This window comes from Balaenoptera ricei, chromosome 14 (assembly GCF_028023285.1).
Source record: "Balaenoptera ricei isolate mBalRic1 chromosome 14, mBalRic1.hap2, whole genome shotgun sequence".
Lineage (NCBI taxonomy): Eukaryota > Metazoa > Chordata > Mammalia > Artiodactyla > Balaenopteridae > Balaenoptera > Balaenoptera ricei.
Window position 1 is genome coordinate 8,597,644 of NC_082652.1, and position 19,326 is coordinate 8,616,969.

The window sequence follows — 19,326 nt, forward strand, 5'->3', positions numbered from 1 at the left end:
CAGCTGTTCTCAACCTTGGTTGTACAGTATAATTACTTAGGGAGCTTTCAAAATTTCAGCTCCCCAGTCTTATCCCTGGAAATTCTGATTCAGAAGGTCTGGAGAGTTATCCAGGTACCTATATATTTTTCTAAAGTTAATTCTAATGCACTGCCAGGGTTGAGGACCCCTGGGACACTCATGGAAAGACAGGTCACATTTGGCAATATGAAGTACTGTATATTTGAAGTGCATTCCCCATGCCCCAACAATTCCACTCTTAGGTATATGCCCCAGAGAAACCCTCAAACATGTGCCCAAGGGGTCATATACAAGAAAGTATAAAGCTGTACTATTTGTAATAGGGAAAACTGGAAATAACCTAAATGTCCTTGAACATTGACTGGGTGAATAAATTGTTGGATTCATCCAATGGGATGTTCTGCAACAGTGAAAATGAATGGAGAGCTGCTTGTATCAATATGGAAATAACATAATAGTGAGTAAACAAAGCATGCCACAGAATGAGATAAAGTTTAAAGAAATTCAAAAAACATTATGTACTTAAACAAATACCTGTCCACACATATTCATAGCAGCACTATTCACAATAGTCAAAAGGTGGAAACAATCAAAATGTTCATTAAAAGATGAATGGATAAACAAAATGTGGTCTATCCAAACAATGGAATATTATCTACCCACAAAAAAGAATGAAAGGATGCACATGCTATACTGTGGAGGAACCTCAAAAAACATTGTGCCAAGTGAAAGAAGACAGACACAAAAGGCCACTTAGTGTATGATTCCACTTATATGAAATGTCCAGAATAGGTAAATCCATTGAGACAGAGAGTGAATTGATGGCTGCCAGGGGCTGGGGGAAGGGGTAAATTGGAAGTAACTGCATAATGAGGTTTGCATTTTGGGTGATAAAAATGTTTTGGAACTAGATAGAGGTGGTGGTTGCACAACATTGTGAAGGCACTAAATGCCACTGACTTGTTCACTTTAAACTCGTTCATTTTTATGTTCTATGAATTTCACCTCAATTAAAAAAGGAAAACAGGAAACTTCCACAATCCTCTTAGATAGCCTCATCCACCAGAGGGGAGACAGCAGAAGCAAGAACTACAATACTGCAGCCTGTGGAACAAAAACCACATTCACAGAAAGATAGACAAGATGAAAAGGCAGAGGGCTATGTACCAGATGAAGGAACAAGATAAAACCCCAGAAAAACAACTAAATGAAGTGGACATAGGCAATCTTCCAGAAAAAGTATTCAGAATAATGATAGTGAAGATGATCCAGGACCTCGGAAAAAGAATGGAGGCAAAGATCGAGAAGATGCAAGAAATGTTTAACAAAGACCTAGAAGAATTAAAGAACAAACAAACAGAGATGAACAATACAATAACTGAAATGAAAACTACACTAGAAGGAATCAATAGCAGAATAACCGAGGCAGAAGAACAGATAAGTGACCGGGAAGACAGAATGGTGGAATTCACTGCTGTGGAACAGAATAAAGAAAAAAGAATGAAAAGAAATGAAGACAGCCTAAGAGAACTCTGGGACAACATTAAACGCAACAACATTCACATTATAGGGGTCCCAGAAGGAGAATAGAGAGAGAAAGGACCTGAGAAAATATTTGAAGAGATTATAGTCGAAAAGTTCCCTAACATGGGAAAGGAAATAGCCACCCAAGTCCAGGAAGCGCAGAGACTCCCATACAGGATGAACCCAAGGAGAAACACGCCAAGACACATAGTAATCAAATTGGCAAAAATTAAAGACAAAGAAAAATTATTAAAAGCAGCAAGGGAAAAACGACAAATAACATAAAAGGGAACTCCCCTAAGGTTAACAGCTGATTTCTCAGCAGAAACTCTACAAGCCAGAAGGGAGTGGCATGATATACTTAAAGTGATGAAAGGGAAGAACCTACAACCAAGATTACTCTAACCAGCAAGGATCTCATTCAGATTTGATGGAGAAATCAAAAGCTTTACAGACAAGCAAAAGCTAAGAGAATTCAGCACCACCAAACCAGCTCTACAACAAATGCTAAAGGAACTTCTCTAAGTGGGAAACACAAGAGAAGAAAAGGACCTACAAAAACAAACCCAAAACAATTAAGAAAACGCTCATAGGAACATACATATCGATAATTACCTTAAACGTGAATGGATTAAATGCTCCAACCAAAAGACACAGGCTTGCTGAATGGATACAAAAACAAGACCCATATATATGCTGTCTACAAGAGACCCACTTTAGACCTAGGGACACATACAGACTGAAAGTGAGGGGATGGAAAAAGATATTCCATGCAAATGGAAATCAAAAGAAAGCTGGCATAGCTATACTCATATCAGATAAAATAGACTTTAAAATAAAGAATGTTACAAGAGACAAGGAAGGACACTACATAATGATCAAGGGATCAATCCAAGAAGAAGATAGAACAATTATAAATATATATGCACCCAACATAGGAGCACCTCAATACATAAGGCAACTGCTAACAGCTCTAAAAGAGGAAATCGACAGTAACACAGTAATAGTGGGGGACTTTAACACCTCACTTACACCAATGGACAGATCATCCAAAATGAAAATAAATAAGGAAACAGAAGCTTTAAATGACACAATAGACCAGATAGATTTAATTGATATTTATAGGACATTCCATCCAAAAACAGCAGATTACACGTTCTTCTCAAGTGTGCACGGAACATTCTCCAGGATAGATCACATCTTGGGTCACAAATCAAGCCTCAGTAAATTTAAGAAAATTGAAATCATATCAAGCATCTTCTCTGACCACAACGCTATGCGATTAGAAATGAATTACAGGGAAAAAAACGTAAAAAACAGAGACACATGGAGGCTAAACAATACGTCACTAAATAACCAAGAGATCACTGAAGAAATCAAAGAGGAAGTCAAAAAATACCTAGAGACAAATGACAATGAAAACACGACGACCCAAAATCTATGGGATGCAGCAAAAGCAGTTCTAAGAGGGAAGTTTATAGCTATACAAGCCTACCTAAAGAAACAAGAAAAATCTCAGGTAAACAATCTAACCTTACACCTAAAGAAACTAGAGAAAGAAGAACAAACAAAATCCAAAGTTAGCAGAAGGAAAGAAATCATAACGATCAGAGCAGAAATAAATGAAATAGAAACAAAGAAAACAATAGCAAATATCAATAAAACTAAAAGCTGGTTCTTTGAGAAGATAAACAAAATTGATAAGCCATTAGCCAGACTCATCAAGAAAAAGAGGGAGAGGACTCAAATCAATAAAATCCGAAATGAAAAAGGAGAAGTTACAACAGACACCGCAGAAATACAAAGCATCCTAAGAGACTACTACAAGCAACTTTATGCCAATAAAATGGACAACCTGGAAGAAATGGACAAATTCTTAGAAAGGTATAACCTTCCAAGACTGAACCAGGAAGAAACAGAAAATATGAACAGACCAATCACAAGTAATGAAATTGAAACTGTGATTAAACATCTTCCAACAAACAAAAGTCCAGGACCAGATGGCTTCACAGGTGAATTCTATCAAACATTTAGAGAAGAGCTAACAGCTATCCTTCTCAAACTGTTCCAAAAAATTGCAGAGGAAGGAACACTCCCAAACTCATTCTATGAGGCCACCATCACCCTGATACCAAAACCAGACAAAGACACTACAAAAAAAGAAAATTACAGACCAATACCACTGATGAATATAGATGCAAAAATCCTCAACAAAATCCTAGCAGACAGAATCCAGCAACACATTAAAAGGATCATACACCACGATCAAGTGGGATTTATCCCAGGGATGCAAGGATTCTTCAATATACGCAAATCAATCCATGTGATACACCATATTAACAAACTGAAGAATAAAAACCATATGATCATCTCAATAGATGCAGAAAAAGCTTTCGACAAAATTCAACACCCATTTATGATAAAAAACCCTCCAGAAAGTAGGCATAGAAGGAACTTACCTCAACATAATAAAGGCCATATATGACAAACCCACAGCCAACATCGTCCTCAATGGTGAAAAACTGAAACCATTTCCACTAAGATCAGGAACAAGACAAGGTTGCCCACTCTCACCACTATTATTCAACATAGTTTTGGAAGTGTTAGCCACAGCAATCAGAGAAGAAAAAGAAATAAAAGGAATCCAAATCGGAAAAGAAGAAGCAAAGCTGTCACTGTTTGCAGATGACATGATACTATACATAGAGAATCCTAAAGATGCTACCAGAAAACTCCTAGAGCTAATCAATGAATTTGGTAAAGTAGCAGGATACAAAATTAATGCACAGAAATCTCTTGCATTTCTATACACTAATGACGAAAAATCTGAAAGTGAAATTAAGAAAACACTCCCGTTTACCATTGCAACAAAAAGAATAAAATATCTAGGAATAAACCTACCTAAGGGGACAAAAGACCTGTATGCAGAAAATTATAAGACACTGATGAAAGAAATTAAAGATGATACAAATAGATGGAAAGATATACCATGTTCCTGGATTGGAAGAATCAACATTGTGAAAATGACTCTACTACCCAAAGCAATCTACAGATTCAATGCAATCCCTATCAAACTACCACTGGCATTTTTCACAGAACTAGAACAAAAAATTTCACAATTTGTATGGAAACACAAAAGATCCCGAATAGCCAAAGCAATCTTGAGAACGAAAAATGGAGCTGGGGGAATCAGGCTCCCTGACTTCAGACTATATTACAAAGCTACAGTAATCAAGACAGTTTGGTACTGGCACAAAAACAGAAATATTGATCAATGGAACAGGATAGAAAGCCCAGAGATAAACCCACGCACATATGGTCACCTTATCTTTGATAAAGGAGGCAAGCATATACAGTGGAGAAAAGACAGCCTCTTCAATAAGTGGTGCTGGGAAAATTGGACAGATACATGTAAAAGTATGAAATTAGAACACTCCCTGACACCATGCACAAAAATAAACTCAAAATGGATTAAAGACCTAAGTGTAAGACCAGACACTATCAAACTCTTAGAGGAAAACATAGGCAGAACACTCTATGACATACATCACAGCAAGATTCTTTTTGACCCAGCTCCCAGAGAAATGGAAATAAGAACACAAATAAACAAATGGGACCTAATGAAACTTAAAAGCTTTTGCACAGCAAAGGAAACCATAAACAAGACCAAAAGACAACCCTCAGAATGGGAGAAAATATTTGCAAATGAAGCAACTGACAAAGGATTAATCTCCAAGATTTACAAGCAGCTCATGCAGCTCAATAACAAAAAAACGAACAACCCAATCCAAAAATGGGCAGAAGACCTAAATAGACATTTCTCCAAAGAGGACATACAGATGGCCTACAGACACATGAAAGAATGCTCAACATCACTAATCATTAGAGAAATGCAAATCAAAACTACAATGAGATATCATCTCACACCGGTCAGAATGGCCATCATCAAAAAATCTAGAAACAATAAATGCTGGAGAGGGTGTGGAGGAAAGGGAACTCTCTTGCACTGTTGGTGGGAATGTAAATTGATACAGCCACTATGGAGAACAGTATGGAGGTTCCTTAAAAAACTACAAATAGAACTACCATATGATCCAGCAATCCCACTACTGGGCATATACCCTGAGAAAACCATAGTTCAAAAAGAGTCATGTACCAAAATGTTCATTGCAGCTCTATTTACAATAGCCAGGACATGGAAGCAACCTAAATGTCCATCGACAGATGAATGGATAAAGAAGATGTGGCACATATATACAATGGAATATTACTCAGCCATAAAAAGGTACGAAATTGAGTCATTTGTTGAGACGTGGATGGATCTAGAGACTGTCATACAGAGTGAAGTAAGTCAGAAAGAGAAAAACAAATAACATATATTAACGCATATATGTGGAACCTAGAAAATGGTACAGATGAACCATTTTTCAGGGCAGAAATTGAGACACAGAAGTAGAGAAGAAAACGTATGGACCCCAAGGGGGGAAAGCAGCGGTGGGTAGGGGGTTGGTGTGATGAACTGGGGATTGGGATTCACATGTATACACTGATGTGTATAAAATGGATGACTAATAAGGACCTGCTGTATAAAAAATAAATTAAATTAAATTAAAAAAGGAAAAAATATTTTTTATAGATATAGACATACATTGTAGAAATATTAAAACAAACATAGAATGACAAACACCAAATTCAGGGGGCATATTTATAAGGGAAGAGGAAAGAGAATGAGATAAAGGCTAGGTTTTCAGGGAGCAAAAACTGGGTTAGTAATTAAGTTGGATGGTCCTACCTGAGTGTTTATTATTCTCGATATATTTTTGTATTTCTATAACATTCATCAAAAAAGAAAGCTCATCAAGAAAGACGTTGGGTGGGCCTTCCCTGGTGGTGCAGTGGGTAAGAATCCACCTGTCAATGCAGGGGACACGGGTTCAAGCCCTGGTCCGGGAAGATCCCACATGCCACGGAGCAAATAAGCCCATGCGCCACAATTACATGCGCCACAATTACCGAGCCACAACTACTGAAGCCCGCACGCCTAGAGCCCGTGCTCCGCAACAAGAGAAGCCACCGCGATGAGAAGCCCGCACACCACAACAAAGAGTAGCCCCCGCTTGCTGCAACTAGAGAAAGCCTGCACTCAGCAACAAAGATCCAACGTAGCCAAAATTAAATAAAAATAAATTCATAAAAAAAAAAAAAAAGACTCCACGCTCCCAATGCAGGGGGCCTGGGTTTGATCCCTGGTTGGGAAACTATATCCCACATGCATGCCGCAACTAAGAGTCTGCATGCCACAACTAAGAGTCCGCATGCTGCAACTAAAGATCCCACATGCTGAAACGAAGATCCCACGTGCCGCAGTTAAGACCTGGTGCAGCCTAAATAAATAAATAAATATATTTTTTAAAAAAAGAAAGACGTTGGGCCAGAGATCCAGATTTGAGATCCAATCAGCATATATGAGACAGAGCTATTCAATGTAATTCCATAGACAAATACGATAATACTTACTCAACAATATATTTCAGTCTAGCATCACAATGTGCACATGTACGTGCAATGTTCTTTTGTGCTGGATGCTGCAACAGCCTCCCAGTATAACGCTGGGTCAGTTTGGCCCTCCATTTGGGAAGCTCAGTCTCTCATATTCATCCCAAAATGCACAACATGTTATAGATCAGCCTTAATGGAATCCAACCCTCTCATAAATCAGAAAACTTGCCTTTATATAATAATGAACATATCATTTTAAGAATTAAAATGCTTCAGAGATGAGTCAAAGGGAAAAAAAAGGAAGAGAAAGAGTTCGCAGTATCCTGCCCTATGGAAAGAACATTCTAACGACTGTCCCAGCAGCTCTCTCCTGACCTGCTTGGTGACTCAGACAAGCCATTCCACCTCTCTGGGCCGTGGATTTAGTCCCTGAATGAGGGGATTACTGCCTGGTTCCCTAATCCCTATGACCTTTTGGCTCTAAGAAGCTACTATTCTCTGCATTCTGAAGAGGGCAAAACCACTGGTCCCTGGAGCGAACAGGGCAGCTGGGGATTCAGCCAGGCCTTGTAGGATGAGTAGAGATGGGGGAGAGGAAAACTGAAGAGTCTGGGAAGGTGGAAGAGAATGAATGTGATAGAAGCCTGGGTCCTCACAGGCCAGGCTGGCTGAAGAGGAGGGCTGTAGAGGGGCAGAGGAGGGAAGGATGGAGAGTGAGGTCAGCCCGGGGAGTCCTCAGTGGCACACTGCACCCGACTCACCAGATGTAGAGCAAGGTGCCCACTATGAAGAGCTTCTTCAGAGTCCCAACCCATGAGTTTTCAATGAGAACAGCTTTCACAGACGTATGCTGGCAACTCAGGGGGAATTGACTGTACGCCATGGTAAAAGAGTCCTCAAAGCACCACGAGGAGGAAGTGCCTCTCAGCAAAGCCTGACTTGCCCTCACAGAGCTCACTGAACAAAGGTAACACTAGCGTGAAAGGACGTGACCTGAAAGTGAACTACCCTTCCATCCGGTTAACTGACACTTACCCCGGGGGCCAATAGATATTTTCGTGGGCCCCCAAGAGAACCGTTGGTCCTGGACCCTCTGCGCCTCGTGGAGAAGTTGAGCCTGCATCCTCTGTGTCTTATATTTAAAATCCCAAGAGAAGAATCTGATTATGTCCAACCCTGATCCATTCAGCTGTAGGGGGAGGTCAGCAAAGGGCCAGGGGCAGCCAGAGGTGCACTGAGAAGAAAGTGGAGGAGAGCCTACATCCCCAAGGCAAGTTAAATGACGGTTGTATTAGTTTCCCATTGCTGCTGTAACAAACCACCATGAACTTAGTGACTTAAAATAACAAAATTTTTTCTCTTAGTTTGGGGGTCAGATGCCTAAAATCATTCTTACAGGACTAAAATCAAGGTGATGGCAGGCCTGGTCCCTTCTGGAGCTCCACTAGAGAATCTGTTCTCATCTCTTCCAGCTTCTGGAGACTGCCTTGGCCTCCCTGGGCTCACAGCCCCATCACTCCAACCTCAGCTCCTCTTGTCACATCTCCTTTTTTTGATTTTGACCCTCTTGCCTCCCCTTTATAAGGACTCTTGTGATCACACTGGGGCCCCTCAGATAATCAAGAATAATCTGTCCATCTTGAGACCTTGAACTTAATCACATCTGCAAAGTTCCTTTTGCCACAGAAGGTGACATATTCACAAGTTCCAGAGATTAGGACATGGAGATTTTGGTGTAGGGCGGGGAGGCATTATTCAGCCTGTTCTACTCTGCCCTGCCTTTCCTTGAGCTAGCTAGTGAGAGGGTTCAGTTTCTTGTTACCCACAGCTTGGCTAAGACATCACTTGCCCTTCTAATACCCTTTGACTATTGCACTTCTTCTCCACCATCTAGTATACCTGGAAAACCCTTCCTTTTCATACTTCCCAAACTATGTCTCCCTCGTTCAAAAAACGCCTACTACAGAACACAATACTTTCTACGCATCCTACTGTATGGAGAGCAGAGAGTGAGTCCTAACCTATTAGTTAACGTTTACCAGCTAGAGGAAATATAATGGATACATGTAAAGGCATTGAGCTCCAAAACTCAGTTATGCAAATACAGGCCATGGACCACCCAGATTGGCAGAGGTTTATCTTAGAGGCCCAAAATTTTAAATAACTCTAAACCCATATTAACCAATGTTGTGTTATATCATCTAGAAAACAAAACCCAAAAAACTAGTGTTGTCTAAAACTTTGGTGAGAGAAGTAGAATATTCCACTTGAGGGTGGTGATAAGCCAATGCCCTATGCCCTAATTAGGCAGCAAGCAGTAGGAGCCCCGAGTTCAGGTCTTATAAGCCACATTTTTAAAGAGAATCCCTTTTGCTGTTGTAAAAGTGGAAGTTTCACAGAAAAGCACAAAGAACGTGAAAAGGTTCCAACGTTCTCCCTCCCAGAGGTTATCACTGTTGAAACTTTGAGAGTATCTTCCAGATGTCTCTTTATGCCCCCACCTAGACACACAAACATGGCCACGCTCTACATGCTATTTATGTAACCTGCTGTTTTTACTCAATAATATGTTATTAACTCTTTCCACAACAGTATTGATAAATGTATGATAAAGATAGATCTATGATATGTAACCACTTTGAATAGTTACAGAGTATTCTAGTATTCAGGTTGGAACATAAGAAATTGCCCATTTTGTAGACCAAAACAGTAGAATATTGGCAATTTCATACGGTTCAGCCTAAGAAATGAATTGTGAAAATTTGCCAGCTGGTCTCTTACTGATGGATATTTAAATGGAAATTTTGTTCATTTTTCCCACTTATAAACGTTTTTGATAATCTTGATATAGCTTTTACTACATGCCAAGCACTCTTCTAAGCGTATATTAATAACAAATATTAACTCTTTCAATCCTAACCTCCCCAAAAATAATCCTGTAAAGAAGCTATAGTATTACCCCCACCTTATAGCTGAACAAACTGTGGCACAGAGAAAGTGTGCCCAAGTTCACATAGTGCTATAGACTGAATGTTTGAGACCCCCCAAAATTCATAAGTTGAAACCTAACCCCTATGCGTTTGTATGAGGTGGTGGGGCTTTTGGGAAGTGAATAGGTCATGAAGGTGGAGCCCTTACGAATGGGATTAGTGCCCTTATAAAAGAGGCCCCAGAAAAACTTCACCTCTTCTGCCATGTGAGGATACAGCAAAAAGATGACCATCTATGAACCAGGAAGTGGGTTCTCACCAGATACCATATCTGCTGGTGCATTGATCTTGGAATTTCCAGCTTCTAGAACCATGAGAAATAAATTTCTGTTGTTTATAAGCTACTCAGTCTATGGCATTTTGTTATAGTGGCCCCAGTGAACTAAGACACATAGTAAGTAGCAACACTGGCTCCACAGCTTATGCTCTTTTGTGTGCTATTGTAAATGGAATTGTTTTCTTAATTTCTTTTTTAGATTGCTCATTGTTGGTGTATAGAAACACACTGATTTTTGTGTGTTGATCTTGTACCTTGAAACTTTATTGATTGGTTTATTAACTTTAACATTTTTTTGTGAATTCTTTGTGATTCTCCATGTATAGGATCTTATCATCTAAGTACAGTTTATGTCTTCCTTTCCAATTTGGATGCCTTTTATTTCTTTTTCTTGCTTAATTGTTCTAGCTAGAATGTCCAGTACAGTGTCGAATAACAGGCATTTCAGTGGTGAAAACAGGCATCTTTGTCTTGTTCTTGATCTTTGGGGACAGGGGGAAGCCCTCAGTTTTTTACCACTGAGGCTTGCTCTGTTCTCTCTCTCTTTTTTTAAAAATATTCATTTATTTATTTGGCTGCGCCGTGTGTTAATTGTGGTATGCAGGATCTTCGTTGCGGCATGCAGGATCTTTATCTGCGGCATGCGGGCTCTTAGTTGCGGCCTGTGGGATCTAGTTCCCTGACCAGGGATCGAACCTGGGCCCCCTGCTTTGGGAGCGCAGATCTTAACCAGTGGACCACCAGGGAAGTCCCTCAGTCTGTTCTCTTAAACACTATGCTTCATTGCCTTTCCACTCTCCTCTTCCATGTTGCCAGGCACATATTTACGCAAGAATCTTTTCACACCTGAGGTAAATTTACACCTTTTAAAATAAATTTCTGGGTCAAAGGATGTGCACATTTTTTATCTTGATTCATTTTGCCAAACCCCAAAAGCTTGATGCACTTCATGTTTTCACCAGCAAAGCAAGAGTTCATGCACCACAACCCTCAGAATGGGAGAAAATATTTGCAAACGAAGCAGCTGACAAAGGATTAATCTCCAAAATATACAAGTAGCTCATGCAGCTCAATATCACAAAAAACACAACCCAATCCAAAAATGGACGGAAGACCTAAATAGACATTTCTCCAAAGAAGACATACAGATGGCCAACAAACACATGAAAAGATGCTCAACATCACTAATCATTAGAGAAATGCAAATCAAAACCACAATGAGATATCACCTCACACCGGTCAGAATGGCCATCATTAAAATCTAGAAACAATAAATGCTGGAGAGGGTGTAGAGAAAAGGGAGCCTTCCTGCACTGTTGGTGGGAATGTAAATTGATACAGCCACTATGGAGAACAGTATGGAGGTTCCTTAAAAAATGAAAAATAGAACTACCATATGACCCAGCCATCCCACTACTGGGCATATATTCTGAGAAAATTCAAAAAGATACATGTTCCACAATGTTCATTGCAACACTATTTACAATAGCCAGGACATGGAAACAACCTAAATGTCCATTGACAGATGAATGGATAGAAAAGATGCGACACATACATACAATGGAATATTACTCAGCCATAAAAAGGAACGAAATTGAGTTATTTGTAGTGAGGTAGATGGACCTAGAGTCTGTCATACAGAGTGAAGTAAGTCAGAAAGAGAGAAACGAATACTATATGCTAATGCATATATATGGAATCTAGAAAAATGGTACTGATGAACCTAGTGGTAGGGCAGGAATAAAGATGCAGATGTTGAGAACGGACTTGAGGACACAGAGGGGAAGGGGAGGCTGGGACGTAGTGAGAGAGTAACATTAACATATATACACTACCAAATGTAAAATAGATAGTTAGTGGGAAGCAGCCGCATAGGACAGGGAGATCAGCTCGGTGCTTTGTGACGCAGCCATTTGGAAAGTGTCCAGTAGAAAAGGGACCACAGGGCAGAACTCTAATCAAAAGGGAAAAATTACAGGGAGATAGATTTTGGTTCAATGTAAGGAAGAAATGTCTAACAATTAGAGCAGTCCCAGAACAGAACAAGCTTTCCTTGTGGTTGCTAGTTGGTGACGACAGCAACGATGATGATGATGATGATGGTATCGATGACGATGACAGCGTGATGATAATTTTCATTTATCTCATCATCTCCTTTTCTCTCGAGTCTCCTCTCCATCTGCATTTCAACATCATTTCCCAATTTAAAAATAAACCCTCCCTCGACCCCACATTCTTCTCCTTCTACCACTTGATTCCTCTCTTCTCCTTTGTAGCCAAGTCCCTTGAAAAAGTGAGTCACCACATCCATTTCCGCATCTCCATTCACTCCTCTGCTCACTCCAGTCTGGCTCCCCCCCGACCAGAATGTCTATAAAGCCTCTCGTGCCCAGTAAACAACACCACCATCGCTAAATCCAATAGACACGCCACAGACCTGTCAGATTCTCAGCAGCATTTGACACCAGTGACCATGCACCACCCCCCTGCCTCCACTTCTTCCCTCAGCTTCCCAGAATCCACATTCTCCTGACTTCCTTTGGTTCTCCACGTTCGCCCTTTCTGAGAATCCTTTGGAGACCTCTGTGCTTCCCATCATTTAAAGGTTAGCATTCCTTAGGGGTCTGTTCTAAGCCCTCTTGCCTTCTCACCTACATCCTCTCTTGCTGGTCAGTTGCAGCTACTTCCATAGTTCTAGTTACCATTTGTAAGCTGGTGATATGTAAATCTACATCTCCAGCTCCAGATTCATATATCCAACTAAGCATTTGTATTTGTATGTCCCATAGATATGTCAAGCTCAGTGCCTTCAGTTCTGAATTCATCTTCCACCCTAAATGGGCTTTTTTTCCTCACATTTCCTATCCCCATAAGTTCTTCCACCACTCAATTGCCCAAGCCAGAACATGGCACACTCCCTGATTCATCCTTTCCCTCATTCCCCCTGTCCATTCAATTGTCAATTTTTTTTGTTTTATCTTCCTAATGTTATTCAAAACAGTCTACTTCTCTCCTCTACCACTGTCAGCTCCTCAGTCCAGATCACCATTAACTCACCTGGATGACCCAATAGCCTCCTAAATTGTCTCCCTCCCTCCGTTTGTACTCTTACCTCCTCCATTCTCTGCAGTACTTTAGTGGGAGCTTGGACTCTGGGGTGAGATACTTGGGTTCAACATTGGCTCTACCACTTACTACCTACATGACTTTATGTAAGTAACTTAGCCTTTCTGAGTCATCATTTCTTCTTCTATAATTAGGGGATATTAGTATTATATTGGCCAGGGTTTCTAGTTCTAAACAACAGAGTTCACTCTGCCTAGTTTAAGAAGAGAGATTGTCTAGAAAAGGCAAATCTATAGAGGCGGGGAATAGATTAGTGGTTGCCTGGGTCCAGGGGGTGGGAATGGGGAGTGACTGCAAATGGGAATGAGGGATCTTACTGGGGTGATGAAATGTTCTAAAACTGGATTATGATGATGGTTGTACAACTTGGCAAATTTACTAAAAATCATTGAAGTGTATGCTTAAAATAGGTGATTTTATGATATATAAATTTATATCCCAATAAAGTTGTTAAAAAATAAAGGAAGAAAGAGATTTTAAAGGACATTAGGCAGTTCTTACAATCTCTTGGAGGACCAAAAACCAGGATTGCTGAGACACTACACAGCCAGGAACAACACCCAGAGAACAGGGACTGTTCCAAAGAAAAGACTCGGCCAGCCACTGCTAAGCCCTAAGGTGGGAACTCATGCCAATAATGTTTGGGAATGAGTGCCAGAATCTTAGTCACTGCCATCCCGATGAGCTGAATGCCTGGGGCTATGCCTCCTATAGTAGGCTGAATAATGGCACCAAAGCTATGAGGTCCTAATCCCCAGAATTTATAACTGTTACCCTATTTGGGAAAAGGGTCTTTACAGATGTGATGAAGCTAGGGATTTTTAGATGGTGAGATTATCCTGGATTATCAAGGTAGGCCCTACATGCCATCATATGTGTTCTTATAAGAGAGAGACAGAGGGAGATTTCATGCACGCGCGCACACACACACACACACACATACAGGAGAAAGTTTTGTGAAGGTGGAGCAGAGTCAAGGATGCTGGCCTTGAAGATTGGAGTGATGTGATAACAAGCCAAGGAACACAGGCCACCCCCAGAAGCTGGAAGAGGCAAGGAAGGATTCTCCCCTGGAGCCTTGGAGGGAGCGTGGCCCTGCCGACACCTTGATTTTGGCCCAGTGATACTGATTTTAGACGTCTCTAGAACTGTGAAAGAATAAATCGTTGTTTTAAGTTACCAAGTTTGTGGTTAATTGTTACAGCAGTGACAGGCAACTGACAACTGGGCAAGAGAACAAGTGGAGGTCCACATACTGCTTATTCAGACATTTAAAAGTCATAACAGACTTTTTTTTTTGGTATAAATTCATTTATTTTTATTTTTGGCTGCGTTGGGTCTTCGTTGCTGCATGCGGGCTTTCTCTAGTTGCAGTGAGCAGGGGCTACTCTTTGTGGCAGTGCGTGGGCTTTTTTCATCATGGTGGTTTCTCTTGTTGCGGACCATGGGCTCTAGGCATGCGGGCTTCAGTAGTTGTGGCGCGCGGGCTCAGTAGTTGTGGCTCACGGGCTCTAGAGCACAGGCTCAGTAGTTGTGGTGCATGGGCTTAGTTGCTCTGCGGCATGTGGGATCTTCCTGGACAAGGGCTCAAACCCGTGTCCCCTGCATTGGCAGGTGGATTCTTAACCACTGCGCCACCAGGGAAGTCCCTAAAAGTCATAACAGACTTTAAAATGAAACATGTTTTTTCATCTACCCTGACATACCTTCATTACAACCTGGAAGGCCAGATTCATGTTTAGAATTCTTGGACTCCTCAGAATTCTGTGCCAGAACTTGGAAGCGTTGGTTGAAGAGGCCTCTGACCCTTAGCCCTTAGCCCACCCCCCTTCTCATCTCACTCTGGCTCCTCCCAGCTCTGTGAGGGCCCCGTGCACCTGTGTACGGATACCGTGCACTGTATGCCTAAGCCCCCTCCACACCCTCCACCTGCATTCAGCTGCCCCTTGGCCACCCCTTGATCTCAGGAGCATGCCCCGGGTGCTGTGGTCTTCTCTCAAGAGGATAAATCTGGGAAAAGGTTAAGGGCCATTTGGGAAGAGAATTCTGGGGTCCTACATACCGAGCATGGTGGGATGGGGGGAGTGCTTCCAGTGCTCTGGATTGGCACATTCTGCCCCTGAGGCAGCAGACTTCTAAGGGGACACCAATATTTCCTGTATCCTGGCATACACACCCTGCCTAATCCCCCAAACTTTGAGTACGATGGAAATGCTTCCACAATTAGATTATACTATACAGTTGACCTGAAGCTAGCAAGATCATCTGGGTGGGCCTGACCCAAACACATGAGTCCTTTAAAAGCAGAGAATTTCCTTTGGCTGGTCCCAGAAGAAAGGTCAAAGATTTGAGGCATGAGAACATTGTATATCATCACTGGCTTGAAGATGGAAGGGGCCACATGGTAAATAGTGCAAGTGGTCTCTAGGATCTGAGAGTGGCCCCTGGCTGACAGAGCTCTGAATCCCATGATGGCATGGGATTGAATTCTACCAACAGGAAGAATGAGCCTAGAAGTGAATTTTCTCCCAGAGTCGCAAAGTGAGAACTCAGCACAGCTGACACTTTGATTTCAAGCTTGTGAGACCCTGAGCAGAGCACCCAGTCACACCAGGCCCAAACTGCTGATCTACAGAACTCTGAGCTAATAAGTGATGGTGTTTTAGGCCACTGAGTTTGTGGTAATTTGTTACGCAGCAACAGAAAACTAATACATCCCCACAGGTTCCTTACTCCATGGGGAAGCTCGCAGCTAGCGGAGGGCCAGGGTGGGATCTCTAAAGTGTGGGGTCCAGGAAGCAGTCCCTATTGTGTAGGTCAAGGCTGGTACTGCCCCCATACATTCCTTAAGATGAATTCTCATGCCCAGCACCCTATGCTATTTCCTGTGTACCAAAGTGTTGTTGCATGGTGCGTATGTTTGAAAAGCTTGGGTCTCAAAGGTGAAGGTGAAGGAGCTGGCTTATTTTAGGGGACATGTTGAGTGGAAAATGTTCACAGGTAGGGAAGCAAGATGCTCACTCTATGAGAAACGTGTGAGAACAGAAACTGACTGAGGGAACCCCATCTCACGTTTACTCTGGGGCACCCAATTGCTGAGTCATTGCACTGTTTAAATTGTGCTCTCTCTTCATGCTCCTGTGGAACATGTACAACTGAATCTGAGGGAATTAAATGCTCGTAAGTAAAGATTCCACCATATGAAAGAAAAATATCATTATAAGGTGTTCTCATAATAATCTGTTCGTATATATACAGCAATCTTCTTTTAAGACATTGCGTGCTAGACCCAAGAATACCAGGAAGCCGCATCACAATGTGGAATTGTGACATATGATCTATGTATTGATTCATAAGGGAGAATTTACTAACTATATTCTTTATTATCCATTCTGTGATATCTGGTCTAAGTAATATGTCTTTAGAATTTTAATATACATGCTTATTATTTAATATTTGTTGCATAGAAAACATATGACTCAAATAATGATAATCCTAATAATATCAGATGAGGAACCAAGGCTCATAAAGGTGAAGGAGTTTTGAATCCACATTTCCAGATCTGAAATCCCAAGCTTGGGCATGATTACCTTGAGGGTCAAAGGAGAGAGTGTATATGAAAGTACCTATTATATTCAAAAAGATTAGTTTTAAAAAATAGCTACCATTTGTGAAGCTCTTACCCTATGCTAGGCATTGATAAGAGCTTGTCATGCCTTTTCTTGTATAATTATCACAACAACTCTATGAACAGATGCGAAACTGAGGCTCAGAGAGGTTAAGTGACTTGGTCAAGGAAACTTAGCCAGGTTTATGAAATAAGTTGCTTTAACTTTTAGCTGGTAAACTGCATTGTCTCCCTAATAGATGCAAGTTATCATCATCATCACCACCACCATCACAAAGAACAAGGAGGCATTAGCCATTAGGGAAATACGAATCAAAATCACAACGAGATACTCACTAGGATGCCTATAATCCAAAAGAGAGACAATAGCAAGTGATGATGAAGATGTGAAGGAACTGGACGTACATTGTTGGTGGGAATATGAAATGGTGCAGCCACTGTGAAAAACAACTGGGTAGTTTCTCAAAAGATTAAAATTAGAGTTTACCAAGCGATCCACAGATTCCATTTTTAGGTACATACCCAAGGAAACTGAAGACATGTTCATACAAAAATGTGTACACAAATGTTCACAGCAGCATCGTTCATCACAGCCGAAAATTGGAAACAACCCAAATTTCCACCCAAAAGTGGTATATCCATATAATGGAGTATTACTCAGCCAAAAAAAAAAAAGGAATGCAGTAGAGATACATATTCCAACATGGATGAACCTTGAAAACATAATGCTAAGTGGAAGAAGCCAGACATAAATGATCCATTTATAATGAAATATCCAGAATATGCAAATCCATAGAGACAGAAAGTAAATCAGTGGGTGCCTGGAGCTGCAGGGGAATAGGAGGATTGAGAGTGATGGTTAAGGGATGAGGGAGAGTGATGGTTAAGTGATGGTTAAGGGATGTTTTTTTTTTGAGGTGATGAAAATATTCTAAAATTGATTGTGGTGATGGTTGCACAACTCTTTGAATATACTAAAAACTACTGAATTACACACTTTAAATGAGTGAGTTGAATGGTATGTGAATTATATCTCAATAAGCTGTTAAACAAATAAAGAGCAAGGACCTGCTGACCCTGGCGAGGACCTAAAGTTACATTTACAGGTCTGGTCCTATTCCTCCCCCTAAGCGGTGATGACTCATGTAGATGCCAGCATTATCACCAGGCATGCCCTGAATCCTTGACTCCTCCCTGGGAATCCAGGATGTTGCCCTGCATTTTCCCACCTGCCCCAGGCATGCCCTGCCCAGCTCGCCCCAGCAGTCCTGGGTTAGAACCCAAAGTGTCACCCTCCCTTCTCGTGGCTTCCCCCTGCAGGAGACTGGCGCTACTTCCTCCCGCCTGCTGCTTCCTCCTCCGACTCCCACTCCTCCCCAGCTTGCTGTGAGCCTCATGTCTCAGATTTTAAAACCACAGGGAATTCAGGATGTGCACAGGAAGCTGGACCTTGAGGTTTTCTGTGCTGCCAGCCACTGCAGAGATTTAGGGTCATCCCCACAGCCCACTTACCTAATGTAGGAAAAGAACAACACGTGGAAGAACCATTTAATGGTGCCATAATTCGTGCTCTGGATCCGGATGACTTTGTATGTCTCATACTGGAAGACATCGTTCCAGCTGCAACAGGCTGTCATGGTGAGAGGCTCGCTCTCCACTCGGGGCTGGACCAGGGCTCAACCCTCCCAGACCGGCCACAGCAGACCCACCAGTAAGTGGAAAATGAAACGTCCTTATTCTTAGCAGGAGCCTTTAAGTTTGAGTTCCTCCAATGATGGCAGAGTCGGGGCGGGCACTGGCAGCTGCCCAAGATGTGGCTGGGAATAAACAAGAAAAGCCAAGTCCAACAGGCCCAGCTGGCAGATGTCCCCGCCCCAGCCGGCCTCCCCCGGATGCCTGCACAAAGATGGTGTTCAAAGGAAAGGCATTTTAAGAATTCTGCCTCATCCCCTTTTTCCTTTCACTTTTTTTGGGGTCATTTCAGTTGGGGTAAAGGGGCAGCCCTTCAAATGTCAGGAGACCCAGTGCTTCCACTGTGCCTTAGGAAAGAGCCTAGATCTTTCCATTGCCTCAAGCCCCACTCAGAGACTGATTAGTTCATTTCTGCAACCATTTATTCAGCCCCAGATGTATGTGAACACTGGATGAATGAAGGTATCCCCCCTCCTCCCTCCCTCATGTCCTCACAACACTCTGGTTTGTAGAGGAGGAATTAGATTTGCTGGGGGCTGGGTTTGGGGGAGGACTTTATTGCTATGCTG

At 41.7% G+C, this 19,326-nt stretch overlaps 1 protein-coding gene across 3 annotated transcripts in view; it reads right to left on the reverse strand.

Annotated features, from left to right (window-relative positions):
- Window positions 1-18,799, reverse strand: part of P2RX7 (purinergic receptor P2X 7) — a 54,276-nt gene extending 35,477 nt beyond the window's left edge. For all 3 annotated transcript variants that reach the window (XR_009497148.1, XM_059893607.1, XM_059893608.1), the window contains exon 1: window positions 18,578-18,799. Coding sequence is in view for 2 of the 3 variants with exons in the window: in XM_059893607.1 (XP_059749590.1) it covers window positions 18,578-18,702 (125 nt within the window). In the remaining variant the exon portion in view is untranslated. The remainder of the gene's footprint in view (window positions 1-18,577) is intronic.
- Between the last annotated feature and the right edge of the window lie 527 nt (window positions 18,800-19,326).